The sequence below is a fragment of the Candoia aspera genome, chromosome 10 (genome assembly GCF_035149785.1).
Source record: "Candoia aspera isolate rCanAsp1 chromosome 10, rCanAsp1.hap2, whole genome shotgun sequence".
NCBI classification, from domain to species: domain Eukaryota; kingdom Metazoa; phylum Chordata; class Lepidosauria; order Squamata; family Boidae; genus Candoia; species Candoia aspera.
The window spans coordinates 8,469,326-8,494,180 of NC_086162.1; the positions used below are offsets into that span (position 1 = coordinate 8,469,326).

The 24,855-nt window shown below is 43.6% G+C and overlaps 2 protein-coding genes across 3 annotated transcripts in view; both read right to left on the reverse strand.

The window, feature by feature from the left end:
• Positions 1-8,280, reverse strand: part of LOC134503351 (protein argonaute-3) — a 51,527-nt gene extending 43,247 nt beyond the window's left edge. The window contains exon 1 of the mRNA XM_063312133.1: positions 7,819-8,280. Coding sequence (XP_063168203.1) covers positions 7,819-7,837 — 19 coding nt within the window. The 5' untranslated portion in view covers positions 7,838-8,280. The remainder of the gene's footprint in view (positions 1-7,818) is intronic.
• A 5,171-nt stretch (positions 8,281-13,451) lies between these two features.
• Positions 13,452-24,855, reverse strand: part of LOC134503352 (protein argonaute-1) — a 68,048-nt gene continuing 56,644 nt past the window's right edge. For both annotated transcript variants that reach the window (XM_063312134.1, XM_063312135.1), the window contains exons 18-19: positions 23,525-23,724; positions 13,452-18,231 (exon numbers count right to left, since the gene is read on the reverse strand). In XM_063312134.1, coding sequence (XP_063168204.1) covers positions 18,123-18,231; positions 23,525-23,724 — 309 coding nt within the window. In that variant the 3' untranslated portion in view covers positions 13,452-18,122. The remainder of the gene's footprint in view (positions 18,232-23,524; positions 23,725-24,855) is intronic.

Genomic DNA, 24,855 nt, shown 5'->3' on the forward strand with positions numbered 1-24,855 from the left:
TGTTTGCATCCATTGTTGTGGTAACTGTATCAATCCAATGCATTGAAGGTCTTCCTCTTTTCCGCTGGTCCTCAACTTTACCAAACATGATGTCCTTTTCACGCAATCGGTCTTTCCTGATGATGTGCCCTAAGTATGAGAGTCTAAGCCTAGTTATCTTCGCCTCTAGGGAACTTTCTGGTTGTATTTCTTCTAAAACTAGTTTGTTCTTCTGGCATTCCATGGTATTTTCAATAATCTTCGCCAACAACACAATTCGAATGCATCAATTCTTCTTCTCTGGATAGACTATGACTAAAAGGTTAATGAAGGAATGATAGATGTGCAACAAATTTCGCTTGATGGAATAATGGAATCAGAAATATTGGATTAAAAAAAATGTGGATTACAAAATAAAGAAGGCATTCAAAATGGAAATACAAATGAGAAGAAAAAGTATGGATTACAAGATAGAGACGAGCCAAGAAAATGACCATAAGGACTTTTTACTGGATATACAAAAGAAGTTGGTTAAGGCTTTGGAAATCAAAGCATAAATACAAAAGAAAAACCAGGACAATGACCTATATAATGACTTTCCACTGGATTTACAAAAGAGGCCTGATAAAACCTCAAAAAAGTCTCTGAGATGGGAAAAAGAAAAGCAACATTTGAATGAATTAAAGATCAAGATTGTTAGAAGTAAAAGAAAGGAATATAAAGTTAGTTTGTTTGATCAAGGTTAAAACAAGACATATTTTTATAAAGCCCTGGTAACCCTTTATGGACTTTTTGCTGACACTAGGACTGAAAAGTTGATGATTTATGGTTTTCCATTAGAAGGGATGGGTTGTGGAAAGAAGAAATATTTGTTTGTAACTTTACAGGGGGTTATGAGTTATCAAATTTGTCTTTACTTGTGATAAAAACTGGAAGTCACCTCTTTACATATTTCTTCTTTTCTTCTACTTCCCTGTTTTTCTATTTTTCTTTCTTTGCACTTTTTATTCTTTCTCTCTTTTTCTGAATTTAATTTGTATTTGCTTTTACTATCAAACTTAAAATCTTTAATAAAAAAATCAAATTCAAATTCAGACAGACTAAGCCATTATATGTGGTTTAAAACCAGTACTGTAACTGAATTCCCAGAACATACTAAACCAAAAAGAAACATATTATGGCTTAATGTGATGAGTGTAGCCACTCATTTTGCAGATCATAAATACAGACTAACCTAGAGAAGGAAATACAGATCTCAGGCATATCCCAGGGTTATAAGTACAGATCTGTTTTTAATAGCACTTTTGTTCCATATAAACAGCAGCCATTATGGATGGGAAAAAGTTTTCAGAACAAGACTTCAATAGGAAGCAAAAATGTTCTAAGGAAAGAAGACAGTGGTGTACTGACAGATAAAAACGTTACAGCTCTTTCTCCCTGGTTATAATGTATATACTTACATTTTAATGTAAAAAGCCTGAGCAACAGGTTTCATCATGCTATTCCACTGTATCTGTTGCCAGAACTTTGAATTCTATACAGTAATACTCCAGGAAGCCAATTCATGGTCCAGAAATACAGCATGTTCAGAAACGGGAAATTAGTTACTTAGCTGAGTTACTTAGGCAGAAGGAGCAGATTTTTACACTCCTAAGTCTACCTTGGTTCCTGTGTGATTGACATATTTCCACATCTCTATTATGTACAACTTTTCCAAAAATACTTTTCTCTGAAACTTTTCAAGCCACCAAACTAAACTTAGGTAAAGGTAAAGGTTTCCCTTGACAGTTGTGTCCGACTCTAGGGGGCGCTGCTCATCTCCGTTTCAAAGCCGAAGAGCCGGCCTTTGTCCGTAGACACTTCCGTGGTCATGTGGTCAGCATGACTGAACGGAACACCGTTACCTGCCTGCCGAAGCAGTGCCTATTAATCTACTCACATGTGCATGTTTTCGAACTGCTAGGTTGGCAGGAGCTGGGACTAGCAGCAGGAGCTCACCCCATCACGCGGATTCGAACCGCCGACCTTCCAATCGGCAAGCTCAGCAGCTCAGCGGTTTAACCCGCAGCGCCACCGCGTCCCTATCTAAACTTAAACTTAATTACTTTACTAAACTTAATTACTTTAAAATGCATTGTTAGCACAGATGGGTAATTAGTGATTCATAAAACTCCCCAGAAAGTTAAATACAAAGCCTAGATTTGCAAACTATCCCAATAACAGTTGTACTCACGATCACAGTGAATACTGCTTAGACTTGAATCTCTTGGTGGCTTCATCTTATTCTGACTCCTCCTCCTGGCAATACCCCATGACCAAAATTAGGGAGAAAACATCATTATTTCAGGTCCACGTGACTCAAGTTCACACTTCTGAGCAACCATATTTTTATTTGTAAGCAAATGGCATTTAATCCTACTCTCAAATGCAAAACAAAAAACAAAAACACAACCCATTAACCAAGGAAAATATGGGGGAGGAGAGGGAAACTCCATGATCACAGCTTTACTATCCATTTCCCCAGATCAGACATAGCTTCATTTTCAGATGTTAGTTTCTGCAAACAAAAGTTTTTGAATGTGTGATAGACAGAAAGAAAAATTTAAAAAACCAAACATTATCTTTGGTGTTTGAAAACTCTCTTGTACTAGCAAGGTGCTTACACAACTCTTGTGCACTGTCAGTGTGTTAAGCTATTTTGAAATAAGCAAAGGTGCATCTGAGAACTACCGCATACAATCAGTCATTCTTTAATATCTTCGGTACTAATTTTGCAGAGAATCCTCTATTCAGCAGCTGTTTGGAATCCAAACACTGAGCCATAAATTAGCCAATCATATTTAACTTCGTTAGGTGAAACCAATCTGTGAAAGTAGTTTATTGTTGAACCTGGATTAACTGAGAAAACCATGATTAAGCTGATCACAGTAGACAAGTCATGTGTATACAGCCAGAGGGACCCAGCAGCAATCTAGATCCATTTACAGTTTAGCATTACACTTGAACCAATGCCAAGATATGTTAAGATACACTGCGATAGGCCAACCTAGTTCAGTGTGTGACTTCTGTGGATTCCCTGGGAGCATTAAAGTAAAGGATATAATAATAGCTAATGAGGACTTGAAATAAATTGTGGAAAATTCTGCAGAAAGGAAAGTTTGGATAGAAAGACCCTTTTTAACTATTTAAGTATATAAAATGAGTAGCATAATATTGCTTCTTTCTAGTCACAGGAGGACTGCAATTATCACTTAGCTAAGCAGGCTAAGAAACTCACCAGGATACATAGTCACAATTTTAATCAAGTTAAACAAATTCTACTCTTTTCAACATATTCTAAGCATGTTTTACTACCATTCATTTTTTATTCTTTTATTGGGGCTCTAACATTTATACCCATTTGCCATAATTCATAATCTTAGGCACTGGAGCCATTACCACAATTAAGGCAGGGCCCATAACTCTTATCTTTTTCTTGGTTGTTCTAGTTTTTGGTCTTTAGGGGCCCTGACATCCCTTTCTATGATCTACCTAAATCTTTGCACCATAGTTGGACATACCATTAATATTCAGCTTTGAAATATATGTAGATTTTACTGGTTTTATATTTAATTATACAACCATTTGTACTTGCGGTTGCTTAGTCATTTTAGTGTTTTAGATATGTAAATCTGTATATTTGGTATTATGTATATAACACTACATTCATAGTTGATTTTGTAATCTTAATTATATTTATAATCTTATTAGTGTTATATTTTTGTATTTATGCTAGCAGCTTAAATTTTAGTTATTCTTACAGTATGTATATTAGACTATTGGCACAATGGAATGGCTTTTAGTATTGAAAGCAAATTTTGCTGGTCAATGACCAAAATAGAGGAGGAAGAAGAACAGGAGGAGGATGGCTCTAAAACTATTTCAGCTCTCCAAATGCATGGAAAACAGTTTTTTAACTCAGGGTTTTTCTAAATAAAGCTAAAATACAAATAGATACAGTAAGGAACTTAAAACAACAAATCCTGGATGTGACTCAGCAATGTTCTAGAGCAGAGTTTCTCAACCATGGTTCCGTGGCACCCGAGGGTTCCATGAGAGGTCACTAGGGGTTCCCTGGGAGATCATGATTTATTTAAAAATTTATTTCAAATTCCGGCAACTTCACATTAAATGGGTCAGTTTCATTCTTTATTTTTAGTTTAGGAACACTGTTAATGCATATATACAGGCCTACCCATGAAACGAATATCATAATTTTGTAACTTCTGGCCTCTATTTGAGCCTGAATGTGCAGGGGGTCCCCGAGGTCTGGAAAATGTTTCAAGGGCTCCTCCAGGGTCAAATGGCTGAGAAAGGCTGGCCTAGAGTATGAAAAAAGAAAACCACCATATACTGCAAGTTATCCCTGTAGATGACATCAGTGGCCACTCAATAGACTGTGGCCTGAGTCATACAATTTGCTATGCCACACCATAATATGGATTATCAGTTTTGTGGAGTTTGTAAAGGGAGGCCCTTCGAACAGTCACTCATACCCTTGTTATCTCACATACAGACTATTGCAATGCGCTCTACATGGGGCTACGCTTGAAAAGTATCTGGAAGCTCCAGCTGGTCCAGAATGCAGCCGCGCAAGCTGTTTTTGGTGCCCCCAGAAGGGCACATGTAACACCGCTGCTGCACGAGCTGCATTGGGTACCAGTTTGCTTCCGGGTCCAATTCAAGGTGTTGGTTATTACCTTTAAAGCCCTACCTGGCATGGGCCCACGGTACCTGAGGGATCGCTTCTTCCCCATTACATCAACCCGTCCCACCCAATTGTGCAGAGAGGGCATGCTGCAGACCCCGTCTGTAAGAGAATTCCATCTGGCGGGGTCCAGGAAGCGGGGCTTCTCTGCAGTAGCTCCCGCCCTGTGTAACATGCTGCCCCCGGTGAGGAGATTGGCCCCATCACTCCTGGCCTTTTGGCAGAGTCTGAAGACCTGGTTCTGCCGCCTCGCTTGGGGCGGAGAGGGGAAGAGATCTACATGGGGATGGTTGCTATAGACCACTCCTCCCACACTTGGACTGTTTTAGATTCTTTCACCACCTGGATTCTTTATTTTTACCTTTATTTATATTATTTATTATTGTATTTTTATACTGTGTATTTTATGGTTGTTGTTTTTAATCGATTGTTGTAAACCGCCCAGAGTCCCCCGATGGGAGGAGATGGGTGGGGACAATTTAAATAAATAAATAAATAAATAAATAAATAAATAAATAGTTTATAAATTAATGGGTTGAACTAGGTCACCCAGTGTCACATCTTTTAAAGTGACAAGGTAACATTATGAACTCCCAGTTAGCTGCAAATAGAGCACACTAGATGTATGTTCTATCAAGTAAGGAAAACTAAGTTCAAAATGCTATAGCTGCTGTGAACGAACAAACATTAAAAACCCATCTACCACTGCAGAACAGGATAAAATTGAAATCTATGATGAAGGCATTTAAACATGCATTGAAAACAAATGATGTGACTTATGACCACAACTGAAAATCTAAACATTTGCTTCTATTAGTGTTGCTACTGACTAATCTGGGTTAGGTAAAGGTAAAGGTTTCCCTTGACATTAAGTCCAGTCGTGTTGGACTCTAGGGGGCAGTGCTCATCTCCGTTTCAAAGCTGAAGAGCCGGCATTTGTCCATAGACACTTCCATGGTCATGTGGCAGGCATGACTAAACGGAACGCCGTTACCTGCCCGCCGAAGCTGTACCTATTAATCTACTCACATTTGCATGTTTTTGAACTGCTAGGTTGGCAGGAGCTGGGACTAGCAACGGGAGCTCACCCCGTCACACGGATTCAAACCGCCGACCTTCTGATCGGCAAGCTCAGCAGCTCAGCGGTTTAACCCGCAGCACCACCGCGTCTAAGATTCATAATTACAGGAATAATTAGAAAGTTTCAGTTTTTGTGCAACTATGTCAGCTATCATGTCAATAATGTCAAAAGAAAAAGTTGCTGTGTCTTCATTAAACAATGGATTTACATTTATTCTACTCTCACTTCATAATTTCTCAAGGCAGCTAATCAAACTGTTCCTAAATTTTGAACAAGCGTACCATAAGGCAATTAAGCAGCAGAGTTTCTCCCACTTACTTCAATTAGGTGAGTGAAATTAGCTTTTATACTTCACAGAATTTCAGCAAGTTTGGTTCTAGCACTGAGGTTTAAATGTACTACATTACACTGACCATTACCTATGCCTGCCAATATATAAAAGAAAAAGGCATTTTCAGGGGAAATATGTAGGTTTCTCCCAGTGAACCAACCACCTTATGCAATTTTTTGATTTCAGATAATAGGTTATAAGAAGCTCTAGCATATGTTAAAGTATCTACTTCAAAATGGAAAGACTGTTTCTTCTGTAAGTATTTCAGCTCCCATCCCTAGAACAATGGGAAGATACTAAGTGCCCCTCACCAGTACTAAACCCAGGGATCCTCACTGCCACAAATACACCTCATCTTCATTCTACTGAATTGATATACCAGATCTCAAACATGTCAAAGTTCATAATATTGATTGGCTTTTGTGTATGCCATGTTTTCCAACCCCATGCTGTGTGGGGGATTCTGGGAGTTGAAGTCTACCCACCTTCAAGTTGCAACGGTTGAGAAACAGCACTTGACCAATCCACCTCCAAAGCACATACAAATCCTGATTTCCTTCTTCATTCAACGATCTCAACTGTTCTAAGTCTGCAGGTCCATAATTCAGTGTTTCCCAACCTTGGCAACTTTAAGATGGGCAGACTTCAATTCCCAAAGCAGAGCTGGCTGGGGAATTCTGGGAGAAGGCTGAGAAACACTTCCATAATTAATGGAACATACTGTTTCAAAAAAGGAGGCTTACAACAATCATCTGTTTCATGGCAACACAACGTTCCTTTAACGATAAGCAAGGGCTCCACAAAGCCTGAGCAATCATCTTTCCTCCTTGTCCAAATCTAAGTACCAAACTCTACCCCACTTTCCACCTGCTATACACAATCCCCGTTGCCCTGTATCCTTAAAGTCAACTTACCTCACCCATCCTCCCTTCCCCGACCTGCTGTCCTTCAGAAGAGCTGGCTAGACCGCAACACCCACAGCTCTCAGACAGCACAGTAGAGGGTAGTGTGGCTGGGGGGGAATCAGGGAAGCTCTAGCCCAACGCAGCTGGACAGCACCGGCTTGGGGAAAGATGCCTTAAGGTTCAGGCCAGGGGCCCCCCAACTCTTCAACCCCCTTCATGAGGTTTCAGATTGTTCATTGACTCCCAAACATTTATCATATGAAAATAATTTAATCCATACTACTTTAGCTAACAGTACTGTTACTACTAGTGCTAACAGAGACAGCTCAGGGCCGCTCTTGCCGGCAGCTGGCCATCCAACCTGGCTAGCCACCTCCCCTTCAGGACTAGGGACCGGCGTGGAGCTCTACAGAGACCCCGAAAGATTAACCTGAACCCAATCAACCTTCCATCATTTATCACCCACCTATTGACCCCAGCCGTTTATTGGCCCCCTTTTGACCCCCCAGCCATTTATCAACCCCTTGGATAGTCCCTTGGGGGTCGCTATTGACCATTTCGGGGAACCCTGGTTTAGGCTAAACAGCCCGCTTCTGCCTTCGTTCTGAGGACCAGCCTGCGCGTGAAGGCCACTTTTGGAGGAGGCCAGGGGGTCCCAAAGGGCCCCTCTCCCTCTTGCGCCTTCAGGGCAGTAACGAGGCCTTCGGAAAGGCCTCCCCGGCGCCCCTCCGTCCGCCTCTGCAGAAGCCCCCCACGGGCAGCCCCTCCGCCTCACCTGCGCTGCCGATTTCCATTCATGGACTCGGCGCGGCCGCTCTGTCGGATGGGGGCCGCTCCGGTTCTTCCTCGTCCTCTGCTCGCACCGTCCCGGTCCGGACCGGCCGGGCCTGCGGCGGCGGCGGCGGCGGCGGCGGATCCTCCTTCTCCTCCCAGCCCCAAGTCGCGCCGCCCTTTCTTCTTGCGCTGCCGCCTCAGCCCAACCCGGCCGCTCCGTCAGCTGCGGGCTGTGGAGGCGGCCGAGCAGGCGGAAATTGCGTGGCCGCCCGCAGCCCGGCTCGCCCGCTCGCTCCGCCGCTGACTGACCGAGGGACCCGAAGGAGCCCCGCTCTGAGGTGAGCGGTCTTCGGCGCTCGAGGGCGTACGCATGCGCCACCGCGATCTTCCCCCTCGTCCCGGAAATCCCCCCTTCTCGACTCTTTGGTAAGGAATTGCTCTTCAGCCTTCCTGCGTGCTCGGGGGAAAAGAGAAAAGGTGACGGTCTATACGCCTGACTCACTCACCGGCCCACGCGCATGCGTACTTTATCCCCCTCTTCCGGCCGCCGGAAGTTCCTCAACTTCGGGCTCCTGCTCTCTATAGTTCCTTCCTCCCGCGCAAGTTCGCGCGTCCCTCACTTCACTAACTACGCATGCGTGCTTCTGTTGCTAGGCCGCTACTGCGAGAGGAAGAGGCGGAGCTCCTGGCGGGGAAGGGCGACGCGGGATTTTTTTCCCCCTCAATTCGTGGTTTTTCGCGAGTACTCGACAGTTCCGAGTTCGAATTACGTTTGCTCCTGAATTATTATTCACTAATGAGCAACAACAGCTTACACGTTAAATGAGCGGCGGGATTTACTAGCATTTGCTTCTTCACTCCTAGCAGCCTCTGGGAGAATTTGAATTCTACAACCAGAATTGCCTCTTTTCCCACCATAACTGAATGGAATAAGCCAATATAACTGGTTTACAAATTGCATGAACCCAGCGTTTCTCAACTTTGGCAGTTTTCAGATGTGTGGACCAACTCCCATGGCTGGCTGGGGCATTCAGGGAGTTGAAGTCCACACATCTGAAAGTTGCCACGGTTGAGAAACTCTGCATTAACCAAATGTTTGTTTGCTGTACCTTCCAACTGTAGTTCAATTTTGTTTTTTTAATCAATGACTTGGATAGCCATTGGAATACTTATCAAATCTGCAGATTAAATGAAAACGGATGAGAGATGGAACCCTAGAAATTGGAAATAATATTCCAAGCAATCTTGGCAAGTTAGAGAAATGGGCTGAAAGTACCAGAATAAAATTAATCAAGAGACAAATCTAAAGCTCTTCATTTGGGAAGCAAAAATCAGATGCATAGGTATAAAGTGGGGTCTTTTTTAATAGTAAAGATGTTACCACTGAATCATAGAATGGAAAGGTTGGAGAAGTTTTGGAGACTCTCTACTCCAGTGTCTCTCAAACTTTTTGCTCTCTGGACTTCTTCCCACTTTTAAAAATTACAGAGGTCCCCCCAAAAGCTTTTGTTTCTATGTGTTATATTTATCAATATTTGCCATATTAAAAATTAAAATGGATGCATTCGTAGAATATTTATTAATTGAATCATGTAAAATAATGTTAAACCCACTGGATATTAACATAAAACATTTTTCATGAAAAAAACACCCTCTACTATTTAACAAAAAATGACAGGAGTGACGTTTTTAAATTGTTGCAAGTATCGTCAATATCTGGTAAATACTTTTGATTTAGAGGACCCCTGAGAGGGTCTTCGGGGAAACCAAGAAACACTGAAATTTAAACACTGCTCTACTCCAACTCCCTAGCCAGAGCAGGAATTTAAAAAAAACAGTATCCCTTGGACTGTATTATTTCAATAGGTTACGGCGTTTTTATTGTGGAGTCTTTGGTGCTCTCTGAGCTTGGTTGTCTGTTTGCAGACATTTCATCACCCAACTAGGTAACATCAGTGTGAGGGAGTGTGGGGTTTGCTCCCTGTTTACATACAGTAGTTTGTCCTACCAGTGTTGGTGGGGGCGTGGTTTTCCCCTTGGTAGTTCCTTGATTAGGGTATTGATTAGGGAACTACCAAGGAGAAAACCACGCCCCCACCAAAACACGCAAGGCAAGCTACTGTATGTAAACAGGGAGCAAACCCCACACTCACATGCAGTGATGATGTTTCCTAGTTGGGTCATGAAACGTCTGCAAGCAAAGAACCAAGTTCAGAGAGCACCAAGGACTCCACAGTTCAACTCTGAGCTACAGATATTCTCTTCTATTGGGGTTTTATATTGTTTTTACCTGTATTGCTTGTCAAATGGAGTTATGTACTTAAATCAATAACCCCTGACAGCCTCAGCAGAAGTTAATCCACCCTCTTCCAAGGAAATCTATTCCACTTTTGAACAGCCCTTGCTGTCAAGATTTTTATTTCTGATGCAGAGCTATTCTTTATGATTCAAAGAATCTCCACCTCTGAGCACTATATTTTACGAACAACTATTCAGAGAAATTGGAACAGGCTGAGAAAAGGGAAATGAAATTATCAGAGCCTAGAAACTTGGCCCTAGGAACAGCAATTAAAGGAAACAGGAAAAATAGGCACTTTTGGCCTTCAGAAGATTGAGAAGAAAGATAGCATTCTTCAAATACTTGAAAGGGTATCAAACAAGAACTCAAGACCTGTTGTCTTTTCTCCAGACTGCAGGACACAGAATGAAATTTAAGTTACAGGAAGGAAGATTCCAGCTGAATGTTTGAAAAAAATTCCTATGAGTAAGAACAGTGCAGCTAATGACATGAAGGAGTGGATATACTCAAACAGAGGCAAGATAGTCATCTGCCTGGGATGCTTCAGTTTGGGTTCCTAGACTGAGATTCTACAGAATTTAACTCTACAATTCTGTTTCTTTTGACTTAGATTAAGAAATGAACTCAGCCAGTTGTGGTTAGTAAAACAAGCTCCAATGGATTACAGTCCAGAGCAGTGTATCTCAACTTTGGCAATTTTAAGATGTGTGGACTTCAACTACCAGAATTCCCCAGCCAACACTGGTCCAGAGACTGAAGCAAGTGTGAGAAAGAAACTCAAAATAACTTCGCCTTGATGTTGTTCAGTATAAGATGGGGAAGTGAAAAAACTTGGGCAGGCTTTCAAGGTTCGGTTACTATACCCTACAACAGTGTTTCTCAATCTCAGCAATTTTAAGATGTGTAGACTACAACTCCCAGAATTCCCCAGAAGCCAGCATGCTAGCTGGGGAATTCTGAGAGTTGAAGTCCACACATCTTAAAAGTTCCTGAGGTTGAGAAACAGTGTCCTACAACAACAAAGTAGCATTCTTGGAATCCTGCAATGTCAATTTCTTGATTTGGCCTACCTCAAAGGCTTGACATCAATCTTGAAAACCTTTTATTTTATTGCTCTTCAAAGTATCACATAATATTTTTTTATGTTCTCTTAGCGTTTGAGATGTTCTTAAGCTGCATCTCTTCTATTTAGACTATGTTTTCTTATATTTGCTGAATTGAGCATTATCTGTTTCAGAGGAGGCAAAATTTGAGAAGTAAATGATCAAATAATGAAAAAGGCTGCAAAATTATGTTTTGACAGCCATACAAATACAGTCAAATGATAAATCAATAACATAAACTATAGTTACATTTTCTTTAGATTGGTTTCAGTACTACTTTGAAACAAAGTATTACAAAAATTTAACCACATTATTAAGTTCTCAGCTATTATACATTCAATATTAAACAAAATGGAGAAGATGGAGAAGAAAACCAGGTATGTTTAGCACCTTAACATGGTTCAATGGATTACAGTCCAATAAACCAGTGGTTTAATTGCTTAACTGGGGGCTAAACAGGTTTCAGGTTGTGTTAGCATTGCTGGTGGCTTGGAGCGGGGTAGAAAAGCAGTGTTAATTTCCTATTTTTTTAAAGAAATATAGGCTCTAGTAATTACTGTACTCGAAACTGCAGCACTAAGTGAAACACAGGTTCCTTGTAAATATAGAAGTAAAACAAAAGTTTTTTATTTATTTGCTTGATTTATATAGCCGCCCATCTCACTTTTACATGACTCTAGGTGGCTTACAGTAAAACAAATAAAAACACAAAATACACAATGGAAAACAAAAATAAAAATATATAGCAGCTGGGCATGATCTACACCAGGGTTTTTCCAGGGTTCCATGGCACCTGAGGGTTCCACAAGAGGTCACTAGGGGTTCCCTGGGAGATCACGACTTATTTAAAAAATTATTTCAAATTCAGGCAACTTCACCTTAAAGAGGTAAGTTTCATTCTTTATTTTTAGTTTTAAGAACATTGTTAATGCATACTGTATATACAGGCCTACCCATGAAACGAATATAATAATTTTGTAACTTCAGGCCTATATTTGAGCCTGAATGGGCAGGGGTTCCTCAAGGCCTGAAAAATATTTCAAGGCCTCCTACAGGGTCAAAAGGTTGAGAAAGGCTGCTTTAATCTATCATCCATACAACCAGAGACAGGTCTTCCCATCAGTCCATCCACTTTACAGCTCTAAAGCTCAGCGGTGTCGTCTCCCTGAATAGTCATTGGGGGTGAGGGGTGGGGGGGGTGGTCGTTAAATATGTACTACAATATAATTTAAATATAATTTAAACAAGTGATGCCTAAATGACTTTTTCCTCTTCCTTCTGCAACCTCAGCCTCCAGGCGAGGTCTGGTGCTTTTAGGGATCCCTAGAGCTTTTTGCCTGAAAGGTGAGATTAGAAACCATACTTATTTAGATGAAACAATGGGTGATTTTAAATAGTATTGGGAGGGTGGGAGGGAGGGAGTTGTAATCACTCTAGAACTTAATACCTGGCCAAGTGGCTTGACAATACTAGTAACTCCATCAACAAGGGCTATCTTGCAGTTCCTTTCTGCTCTATGGTGTTATGCTTGATGAACCGTCAACCTCCCCATTTACACTAGACCCCTACCTGACCACCACAGGAACTAGATTAAAAAATGCAGCTGTCTTTGAATATATGAATTTCATAAATGGTTTGAATTTTCAGGATGGCCAGGCAACCAAATAACCTATTTATTTTTCATTCCCTAAAAGTCCTCTGTCAAGGAAGCACCTGTTTAATACCAAGCACAGAGTTTGTAGATACTCCAAAAAGAACAAGGTCACTTGGAAACATCTGATGCGAAGTCTCACACAGACATGCAAAGGAACAGACTCGTGACCTTGCAGAAATATTCTTTGATATGGTAGACCAACCACCACAAAGCTGCTGCACCTCAAGTTTGATGAGACTGCAACTCCCAGCCAGCACAAACACCTGCAAATTGCAATCCCAACATACTCGAAAAGCACCAGGTTGGGGTAGCTGTCCTAGAGGAAACTTAAAAAACAAAATAAAACAAACCAAAAAAAGTTACTGCAATATAGCACCATTTCTCCCTTTGCATGTCCTCCCCCCATTGTGCAGTGCTGCATTTCTGCTTAGAGAGATGCTGTTATTTTTAAAAAATCAAATTAAGTCCCCAGTTTGCTGCTATGCAGCAATAGTTTAAACCTGCTTAATAAAATGGACCCTACAATGCTCAATTTCAAACACGCACACACAAATCAAAGCTACACAGACAGGAAGATGTGTTTTGTGAACATTCTGTATTTACATATCCAGGCTTCTTTGTAACAGGTTAAAAAAACTGTTTTGGACACAGACCAGAGTTGCCAACAGTTTAAAACTTTCACAATTATTTGGAAGTGCAAAATTACATGCGCATGTGTGATACGGGTTTTGTTTCTTTTTATTATTGCTGTTCTGCTGTGTGGCTCTCTCGAGATAGAACCAGCACAACAAGTTTGCACTGTGCTGCCAAGATGCTTTTAACACTTGAATAAAAGGAAAGGGGAGGAGGAGGAGAAAGAAAAACACTGGAAATTACATCTTTTCTACAACGTCAGCTTTTTATGGACAGTAGTTGCTTCGTTGGTCCCAAAATGATAAAAGATAAAACAAAGAAGCAAAAAATAAAGCCAAAAAAACCCCACAACCCAGTAATTTTTCTTTTTAGAACAGTACTGAGTAGAGAAAAAGATTTCACAAGTTTTTCAACAGACAGGAAAAACAGCTCTTTCAGATGAAAGCTCTCGGTGCCATATAAGCATTTAGAACTAGACATCAGAAAGGCATTTGCACCCAATTCGGCAATTTTGACAAGAGCGCAGCATAACCCGAAAGACGTTTGCATCCACCAAATGAAACGAAGTCCCTATGATTCCCCTTAACTTGTCAAGTGGATGTTGCCAGGTCCTCCTATCAGGGATGGGGGAACCTACTGCTTCCAGATGTTGCTGGCTTCCAACTCTCATAACCCCCACCCAACATAGCCAATGGTGTTGAGATGATGTAAACTGGAATCCAGCAATACCTAGATGCTAGAGAGACACCATCTCAGCTGTAGACATCCAGGATCCAAAGACAAACGTCCCCACAGACAACTGGAATCCTTCAATCCGATAGGCCAGGCTAGTTCTGAAGCCAAGTCCTTGCGGTGCCAGCTTCTGGTGTGGCATCAGGGCCCGCTGTTCAAACCACCAGACTCCAATCTTCTTCTGGGCCTTGGTTTACATTTCTTCTTCGTGCCTTTTGAAGCCTCATCCATCCACTCCCTTTTTCTTTGTTCAAATATAAGCAGTACATTGGAACAAGCAGCAGTGCAGGCAAAATTGAAAAATCATCATCACCACCACCACCACCACCATCAAAACCAACAACTGAGAGCTACTTTTTAATGCTGCATTTCACGCCCCCCTCCCCGCAACCCCACCCACACAGCCTGTGGGGAGTCAGCAACGTTTCCCACCACAGGAGGAGGAGAGGGTTGGCACAAGGAATACAGGCTAAGGTGCAAGGCGAAATATTCCAAAACAGGTTTTTTGGCGGATCTCACGAAACACCCGTGCAGTGTGCAGCGGCAGCCACACTTAGTGATGGAAGAAGCAGCGGAGAAGGCTTCCTCTTTGGTGTGCACACTCTGACCATCAAAAAGACAGAATACACAGTTTTGCCCAAGCAAAGCAGGAATGCAACAGGTAGCCTTTGTTACGTAGTACATGCGTGTGTGTGGGGGGGGGGTGTCTAGCTCAGTTCTTAGAACATCGAAACAAAAAAGGGGATCACCCCAAACCCAGAAAACATTGTTTCAAAGAGGTCGCAGCAATTACATTATTTACGGCACTTAGTGAAAACTCTGCATGCACCAGGTGGGGAGAGGTGAGGTGGGGGGGTGAGGAAAGCGCTTGCCACTTACATCTCCTTAATCATGCCACGCAGCCCTCCATTAAAAGCAGCAACCTAACCGTGGAGTGCAAAAAATCTGAAAACAGTGTCCACTGGTAACAATTCAAGTCCTGGAGGCTTGGTGTTTGTTTTAAAGCAGTTGCTGCTGCTGCTGCTGCTGCTGTTTTGACAAAGCTCCAAGTTTCTTTTGGATTCCCTTGTTCCCCCCCCCCCCACTTCCCCGATTCTGCAAACGCCCAAGTCATTTATTCTTGCTCAAAAATGCTTCAGAATCGCAGTTGCAGCGCTGGTGTCAGAAGGGAGAATCTCCTCCAAGCAGGAAGAGGCAGACGGGGTGAAGAGACACCAAGAAAAACTCAAAATGTTATTCCTGTTTTTTGTTTTTTTTAAATGCATTCTCACGCCCAAGCTCAGAAGGGGCGAGGCGAGCAATAATCGTGTACAAGGATCTTGATGAAGGCTGGTAGGTGAGCAAGCCGTGCAGGCACTTCGTTAAGCAATGTGGGCTTTCGGTCTTGATGCATTTGTCCGAGAGCAGGTGCCCAGGGCAACACCGTTCCAACTTTGAAGGATTCAAAGCCGCTAAGTGAAAGCAAAGGAGGACGGAATGGGGGATTACTGAACCCACAATCTGCATTACTCATCATGTAGACCAATCAGCTACGCCCACATTAAGCAGAGCGACCAGACACGTTGCTTATAAGCCATCTGGGATAGGGCACCATGTCAGAAAACTCCACCACCTCTTTGTGCACACTGTTGGGCTGGTGCATTCCCTTAGCAATGGCTGTAATTGTGGCTAAAGAATACAGACTCACAATCAAATTGTGAAGCTGTGTCCCATTCTGAGTGGCCTGCTTGTTTGCATAGCATTCTGATGGGTTAACATTCTGCCCTGTGGGATATGGTGAAGCAGGGGCAGGACGGGGAAGAGAAGGGGTAAGGCCTAAACGAAGAAAATTGACGCTAAACTTCATGTTGGAAGCACAAGCAGTCCACAACTCTCACTCCACAGGTGTTTCTTTTCCTGGGGATAAAATTACAAGAGCATTACCCAGCTCTACAGGAAATGGGTTCTTTTGCTGTTGCTGTTGCTGAAAGCTCACTTTGGCACTCGAAGATAAAACTGTGAAGCAACAATATGGTCTGGAGACAACGTACGGCGCACAGTTCCTTAAGAACTAAAACAGCCAGAATTGGTCTGCAAGAGGTCAGCACAGGCCAGTTTATTTCCTACCTTTCCTATTTAAGGTGTTTGTTGCAGGAAGGAAAACAGGAATCCACAGCCATGGGTAAAAGGACTGGTTTGTTTTGTCCCTAGAAGGTCAGGATCCATTTCTACAGACGACAGCAAAGCGTGTTTTAATGTTCTGACCTCAAAGCAAGCTAGAGAAGCGGGGTTGACTGGGAGAATTTCAGGTCTACCTTTCCTGCCATGCTAGATATAAAAACAGCAGAATTCCAGGATGGCTTGAGAACACATTGGCGTTACAAAACGGTGGTAGATGCAATTATAATTCCTTCGCTGTACAGCACAAGGGTTCTGGAGTGACTGTGCCGTTCATGGGAAACTCAGCCACCTGTAAATCTTCTTGGTATAATTCCAATTTGAGCTCATGTGGTGATAAAGCAATCTACTTTGTGCGCTGTAAGAATATTCCCAAATGTTGGGGAGGGGAAAAGGAGCAAGATGATGTAAACACGAGAATTTGAGTGTCAGTTTTGGCAAGAGACTCGGCATTGTATAAAAATACTTGGTAATAAAAAATCTCATCAATATATTAAAAAATCAGGACATGAATTGATAGCAGAGTTCTTTTTTGTGCTTGCAGGGCAGACAAAAACATTCTTCCTTTTACACACACCCTGTTCATCAGAAATGCAGCTTTCTTTAAATTAAAAAGGAAAAAAAAATCACCACGCAAGAAATATATCAGAAGCAGTTCAATCAATATTTTTTTCTTCTTTTAAAAAAAGCAGGTTTTATCATCAGCAGCTCTCCAAATTCATATGTCATGTTAAAAGTGCACAGAATTTTAACCCATCGTGAGGCTGTGAGCTAACATGAAATGGTACGCTTGGTGAACATAAAACAAAACAAAAGCAAAAAAAAAAAAAAAAACCACTTTCAAGCTAGAGATCCTGACCACCAGCAAGACAAGAGCATTGTTGGTTTTCTTTCCCTTTTTTTCCCCCCCAGTTTGAAAGGTGAAGAACTGTCCACATTTTGCAGCATTGCAGTAAGGCACTCGCCCACAGTGTGTTTCTGCTGCATTAAAAGGGCAGCAGCCAACCCACTTTTAAACAGCGGAAGACAAGTTTCCTTTTCGGCTTTGTGGTAAGTGCTGCGGGTACCTTACACCATTATCATATAGAAAGGGGAGGAAAAAAATCATTCTTCTTCATGGAGAGGGGGTAACAGTGTTAAAATTCATCTATAAACTACTGGCTTCTTTTCTTCTGTGCCAATTAAAGCATTCTGTATCCTAAAATATTAGTTTTTATAAATCTAGTCATCTGTTTTAAGGCTCTACAAGTCCCTCCCCTATCCCACCCCCAAAACAATAAGAAACAGCATTTTGATTGGGGCATTAGAGGACTGAAACCCTTCTTATTTCACAGTCAGAAGTCTCCTTTTGCATCTCCTGCCCACCTTCCCAGCGATGAAAACCTGTTTTTTTTTTTTGTTAACTGAAAGACAGATTCCCTCCCTTGGTTTCAATATGTTGCATTTGTTTGGTCAGGTAACTGGAAAGCCTGAAAAACAGAGTCTCTCTTGCTTTAATACTACAATGGTGTGTCCATCCAGTTAAGCAGTTCTCCTGAGTCGACCCTGGAAAACGCAGGGGGCCTCCTTCAAATGTTTTATCCGCGGCCTGCAGTGATCTCCCCATTGGATGCCCACACGGTGCTCCAATGCTTCCTTTTCTTTTCCTTTCTTTCTTTCTTCCTTTTTTTTTCTATGGCTCCTACAAATCGGAAAGCTTTCTGGAGTGAGGTAAAAATGTTGGGCTTTCAAGCAAAGTACATGGTACGTAAAGTGTCCTGATGAACTTGCACCGCCTTGGCGAGAGCCTGCGGATCCCGGCCGTTGCTCTGGCCGGAGATGTGGCTGCCTTCTCCACTGAAAGAGCAGAGGGGAAGGAGTGGAGATAAAACACAGCATGGATTAGAGCATGAAACTGCTGCGGATGAGGACGGCAGACTTCTCTCGGAAGGGGATTGCCGTCTGCAAAAACAGCACAGCTTTATTCCAGGCATTGGACGTTTGGGGACTTCAGCTTCCAGCTGTGCTCCTGGCATTCCTACAAGGCTGGATTTCAGACTTGCAAGATTCTGTTGGTTATCCTCAGCTTCTGATATCCAGAGTTATGTTGACAGCACACAGGGAAGTTTAATCTAACTCAGTGTTTTTCAAACTTGGCAACTTTAAGATGGGCTGGCTGGGGAATTCTGGGAGTTGACGTCCACACATCTTAAAGTTGCCAAGCTTCAAAAACACGGATCTCACCTAATGACTGAGAGACCTGTTCCCTGAGAATCAATCCAGTTCTCTTCTCAAAACCCATCTCAGGTAGAATAGAAGGGATAACATGTACAAAGGTAGGCTTGTTCCCGTACTAGCTATGGCTTATTCTGCGTTTCTAGGAGTTTTACAGACCAGCTGCGCAAGATCTCTAAGGATGCAGGGATGCCGATCCAGGGCCAGCCGTGCTTCTGTAAATACGCCCAAGGTGCAGACAGTGTGGAGCCTATGTTCAAGCACCTGAAATTGACATACATGGGGCTGCAGCTAATTGTAGTGATTCTTCCAGGAAAGACACCTGTCTATGGTAAGGAAGAGACAACTGGACCCAATCCACAATATAATTATTGTAGTGAAAGAATGCGCAAATACATTTTGGTGCTTAGCATCACCTTTTCTTTTGTAATGATCCTGTGCAAACTCTCTAAAAGAGAAAACAGGGCCGAGCTGAGGAGTTTTCTGGGCATCTGCAGGATAAAATCGCTCAGATCTGTTCCAAGTTGGACTCTGAGTGTGAGGCAGTGTCTGGGGAGATACCCGGGGGACGTTCTTATTCTGTTATCTGGGAACGGTTCGAGCCTGTTGAGCCCAAGGAAGTGGACAGGATCCTCCTGACTGTAAACGCTACTACTTGTCAACTAGATCCATGCCCCTCCTGGCTGGTGAAGGCAGCTCGGGAGGGGACGTGTGGTTGGGTCCAAGCGGTGGTAAATACTTCCTTGAGAGAGGGGGTATTCCCGGCAGCCTTCAAAGAGGCACTGGTGTGCCCCCTCCTCAAGAAACCATCGCTGGACCCTAGCGTATTGGACAACTTTCGCCCAGTCTCCCACCTCCCCTTTTTGGGGAAAGTGGTTGAGAAAGTGGTGGCGCTGCAGCTCCAGAGGATCCTGGATGAAACGGATTATCTAGATCCCTTTCAGTCAGGTTTCAGGCCCGGTTATGGGATGGAAATGGGATTGGTCGCACTTATGGATGATCTTTGGCGGGAGCGGGATGGAGGCAGTGCATCCATCCTGGCTCTTCTTGACCTCTCAGCAGCTTTCGATACCATCAACCATGGTATCCTTTTGGGTCGGCTCGGGGAGTTGTGGGTGGGTGGCGTAGTCTTATGCTGGTTCACCTCCTTCTCCAGGGCCAGTCCCAATTGCTGGTAATAGGGGAGGAGAGGTCGGCCCCACAGCCCCTTCTTTGTGGGGTGCCGCAGGGATCAGTACTCTCCCCTCTCCTTTTTAACATCTACATGAAACCGCTGGGCGAGATCATCCGTCACCATGGGATGAGGTATCATCAGTATGCTGATGACACCCAATTGTATATCTCCATCCCTGGTGAAGTAAGTGATGCTGTGACCACCCTCTCCAAGTGCCTGGGGGCTGTGGGGGCCTGAATGGGGAGCAATAGGCTTCGACTGAACCCTAGTAAGACGGAGCGGCTGTGGATTAATGGCACCTCACGTGCCAGGAATTTGTCATCTTTAGTGCTGGATGGGGTTGCACTGCCCCAGACAGACCCGGTGCGTAACTTGGGGGTCCTCTTGGACTCATGACTCCTGCTTGAAGAGCAGGTGGCAGTTGTGGCCAGGAGGGCCTTTGCTCAACTCCGTGTTGTGTGCCAGTTACGCCCCTTCCTGGACCAAGAGGCCCTTCGAACAGTCACTCATGCCCTGGTAATCTCCCAGATAGACTACTGTAATGCACTCTACATGAGGCTTCCCTTGAAGAGTATCCGGAAGCTTCAGCTGATTCAGAATGCAGCCGCGTGGACAATCTTGGGTGCTGCAAGATTCGCACACGTAACACCTTTGTTGCGTGAGCTGCACTGGGTCCCAGTTTGCTTCCGGGTCCAATTCAAGGTGTTGGTTATTACCTTTAAAGCCCTACTTGACATGGGACCAGGATATCTGAGGGACTGTCTCATCCCTATTACATCAACCCGCCCCACCCGGTCATGCAGGGAGGGCATGTTACGGACCCCATCTATAAAAGAATTTCATCTAACGGGGTCTCGGAAGCACGCCTTCTCTGCTGTAGCTCCCGCCCTTTGGAACATCCTTCCCCCAGAAGTCTGACAGGCCCCTTCATTCCTGGACTTCCGAAAACGACTAAAGGCCTGGTTTTGTCAGCAGGCTTGGAATGGGAGGGGGAATAGTTATACCTGGGGATGGCTAGTGCCCTAAGTGATTTTGAGGGGCGTCCTACACTCGTGGACTGATTAAAATCTCTTGCCACTTACGATTTTACTATATTCTTATTTTATTGTATTGTTATACTGAAATGGTTTTAAGTTTTAACTGCATTTTATTGTAAACCACCCAGAGTCCCCCATGAGGGGGAGGTGGGCGGTGAATAAATTTATAAACAAAACAAAACAAAATAAATAAATAAATAGCTTTCACTACCTAAGTCATCAATTCAAGTCACTGGAAATGGATGGGGAGGAGATAGAGCAGGATTTCCCAACCAGGGTTCCATGGCACCCTAAGGTTCTGCGAGAGGTCACTTGGGGTTCCCTGGGAGATCACGATTTATTTAAAAAATTATTTCCAATTTAGGCAACTTCACATTCAAGAGGTCAGTTTCGTTCTTTATTTTCAGTTTAAGAACACTGCTAATGACAGGCCTGCACGTGAAACGAATATAATAATTTTGTAACTTCTGGCCTATCTTTGAGCCTGAATGTGCAGGGGTTCCCCGAGGCCTGGAAAATATTTCAAGGGTTCCTCCAGGGTCATAAGGTTGAGAGAGTCTGCGTTAATGTAACCTTACAAGAAAGTAGAGCTAGTACATCAGGGGGCGCTTCTTGTCTGAACTATGTCGCAAGGCTGACATCAATCTTGTAAGTCTGAAAGTACCTTTCTCCCCTGTCACCTTTAGAGCCCAAGAAACCAGGGAGGGTCCCTTCTAAGACATTTCCCACGCCCACATTCCTGCTGCAGGTTCAGCTGCCTCTTATCCGACTGTTCCCCAGCTGCGGCTCTTCCCCGTCTCCCAAGGTTGTTCCCACATACCATTACAGTATTGGACTTGTATCATTTTTTTTCCAGCAGGAAGCCTCCAAATATGTTTGGACAACAATTCTCAGAATTCCCAGCCAACAAGAGAATTCCAGGGACTGCAGACCCAATGGATTTAGAGCCGAGGTCTCCAAACTTTTTTCATCATGCCCCTTTACCAGTAATAAAATGTTGAGCGTGCAGCCCCTATATATGCATTTATTTATAAATTATATGCCTGTACTACTCTACTAATATATGACGTACATCATAAAACCTACCCCACCAAAATAAACATTAAAAAAAAGGAACGAGGTAATGGTGAAATAAGGAATATTCTACTATTTTCTTCTCACACCTCATTACGGAGACCATGGTTGGAGAAAATGGTGGTAAACTATCAAAAGAAGAAGTTTCCACCGGAATAATACATGACTACGTATGTATGTGTCTATGTATCTAAACATGGAGAAAACAGGAAACTTAGGCACGAAAGCCAGCTGGGTGACTTTGGATCAGTCCTGCTCTCTCAGCCCAAGAGCCAATCAGACGTGGTAGGAGAGTTCTAGTCCCGCCTTAGGCGTGAAAGCCGTCTGGGTGCCCTTGGGCCAGTCACTCTCTCTCAGCCCAACCCACCTCACAGGGTTGTTGTTGTGGGGCAAACAGGAGGAGGAAGGAGTATTGGGTATGTTCGCCGCCCTGAGTTATTGATAAAAATAATAAAGGTGGGATAAAAAAATCTAAAAAAACCCTACTCCTCAGGCAGTTGTTTCCCCCTTTGTTCCCCAACAGGAGAGTTCAGCCCGCTTGTCCCCACAGCCCAATCACCCCAGAACAGAAAAGCAACATCTGATTTGCAGCTCTGCTCAGGATCCCTGAAAGCTTTGGGGTGCCAGAGACTTCTAGACGTTTCCCAGTTGGATTGGCTAAGGTCAGGGGAAAGGAAAAGAATCCACTTTATTTCACTTTAATGAAACGGAAACACATCCCCATTCAGTTCTGGTCCTGGAGCTACTCACTATTTCTAGGCGCACAGCCTTCACTCCAGATAAACTGCACACCTCTGTTAGATAAAAAGCTCGTTCCTTTCCCCCTCCATGAACCTGATGGCAATAAAAACAAACTAGCGGGACAAAAACTTTTCCAGGCTGGGGGCTGCTTTGCGCCTTTGGAAGACATGCTGGGGAAATGGTGGGGAGGGGGGTACGCAGCTGAAAAATTATGTGAGCAAAGATGAAGCCTAAATTTGATTTAAATGAAATACAGTTAATGTGATTTCTCTCCAGAGATAGCTAATAATTCCTCATTCATGCGCCAACGTAAATAATCAATAACTTCCAAAACAAGATTTGTCTGCAATACAGGTAGTCCTCGTTTAGTGACCGCAATTAGGACCAGCAACTCGGTTGTTACGTGAAGCAGTCACTAAGTAAAACTGCAACTGTGTTTACGATCTTACTTCAGCTTTCCTTTGCTCTACAGACCTGCGAAGGCCGTAAATGCGAGGATTGATCGCAAAGTTACTTTTTCATCACCATCATAATTGTGAACGGTCACAAAATGAGGCAATTGCTAAACGAGGACCACTTGTACATATTTGTCCCTTTTCTAAACAAGGGGTGGCATTGTTGGACATTTTACTCCAAGAGTAGAGAATATATGTCCTTCAGGGTTGAACTGTTGAGTTTTTGGGTGTTCTCTGAGCTTGGTTGTTTTCCTGGAGACGTTTTGTTCCCAGGCTGGGTAACGTTATCAGGGTAGTGGTAACAAAACATCTTCAGGAAAATAACCAAGCTCCGAGAACACCATGAAGCCAACCTATAACTCACCAATTCCACCCAGTGGTGGACATGGACCTACACAAGAAGCATCTTCACTGGCGGGGGTCCAGCTACTCACCTGTCATGCTCTTTGTCGACAAGGTGGTATCGTGCCCGGAAGGCCACCAAACGGGCGTAGTATGCTGGTGCTGGGATAGAAACAGAGCGGGTACAACGGACATACGTGTGGCAAAGCTGGTAGGTGAGGATTTGGAGCTCATCTGCTGTGAACCGGTTATCATCCCAAAGGACATAGTAATGGGAAGGTCTGCTCGTACCCTAGGGAAGAAGGAAGGAATGGAATGAAAGGGGAACGAGGGGGAGCCGAGAAACACTGCTGTACAGCACAGCCATTAAAAGGTGCTTGGGTGGTGGTGCAAGAAAGAAATGGGTATCTTTTATTTTCTCTAAAGAAAAGTCACCATCACCAGCATGGAAGTTCTCCAGTTATGCAGCCCACATTCCCCCCAAACCCTCCAAAAAGTACAATTTCTGCAGCACCATCCCTTACGCTATCCCGCTAAGCAAATGTCATGAGTACGGATGGTGAGCAGGAGGAGGCCTCTATCCAGGGGGGGAAACTCATGCGTAGTTTAGAGGCTTTGAACTGTCCTTCAAAGAAACTCAGAGCAGACCCGCCTTGAGTTTGGGGGTTTATCTGTCTGGGTTTTCCCACGCTTCTTCAGTTTGGTAGGACTTTCTGTCTACAATAGCAGTAATAAAACACTAGAGACTTTCTCCTCGTCTCGGCGTGGTCTCTGCTTAGCCAGGACATCAAAATTGCAAATATTTCCAGGGTAACATGAAGCCCCCCGAGCATCTAGCAAGCTCTTGTTCATGCTGGGAGACGTAATCCCAACACACCTGGAGGAAACCAGATCAAGACAAGCTGCTCTGCGTGAACTCCAACCACCTCTGCAATGTCAAAACACCACAGATCCTATTAGCGCATAACAACTCCTCCCTCCCTCCCTCAGATAATGGTATGAAACAGTACAGGCTTCCCCCCATCAGGAAGGAGAAGAGGGAATAGACAAGAACCACTTGATACCCAGTCTGTCTTGACCAGGATTTCTGCGTCAACACTGGAGCCTTCCACTTCTTCTGAACCAGATACTCCTGACCTTGAAGATTCTTCTTGACCCAGTTTGAGAACAGCAGTAGCAAAATGCCAAATAGCCTTTTGGGGTAAAGGGTCGCTTGGAACATTGGTCCTAGAGGCATCAGCAGTGGGGGTTGGGGGCAAGAGGGGGCACACGACAAAAGCAACATGGTGCTCACGCAACCCAAGTTCTGCCCCTTTTCTTCAGGTATTTGGTGATGTTGCGTGCACATACAAAAGGGATGGAGCTGGCATTGCAACAGTGTGATGCTGCTCTCGTCATCTGGATGAACACTGGATCCTGGGGA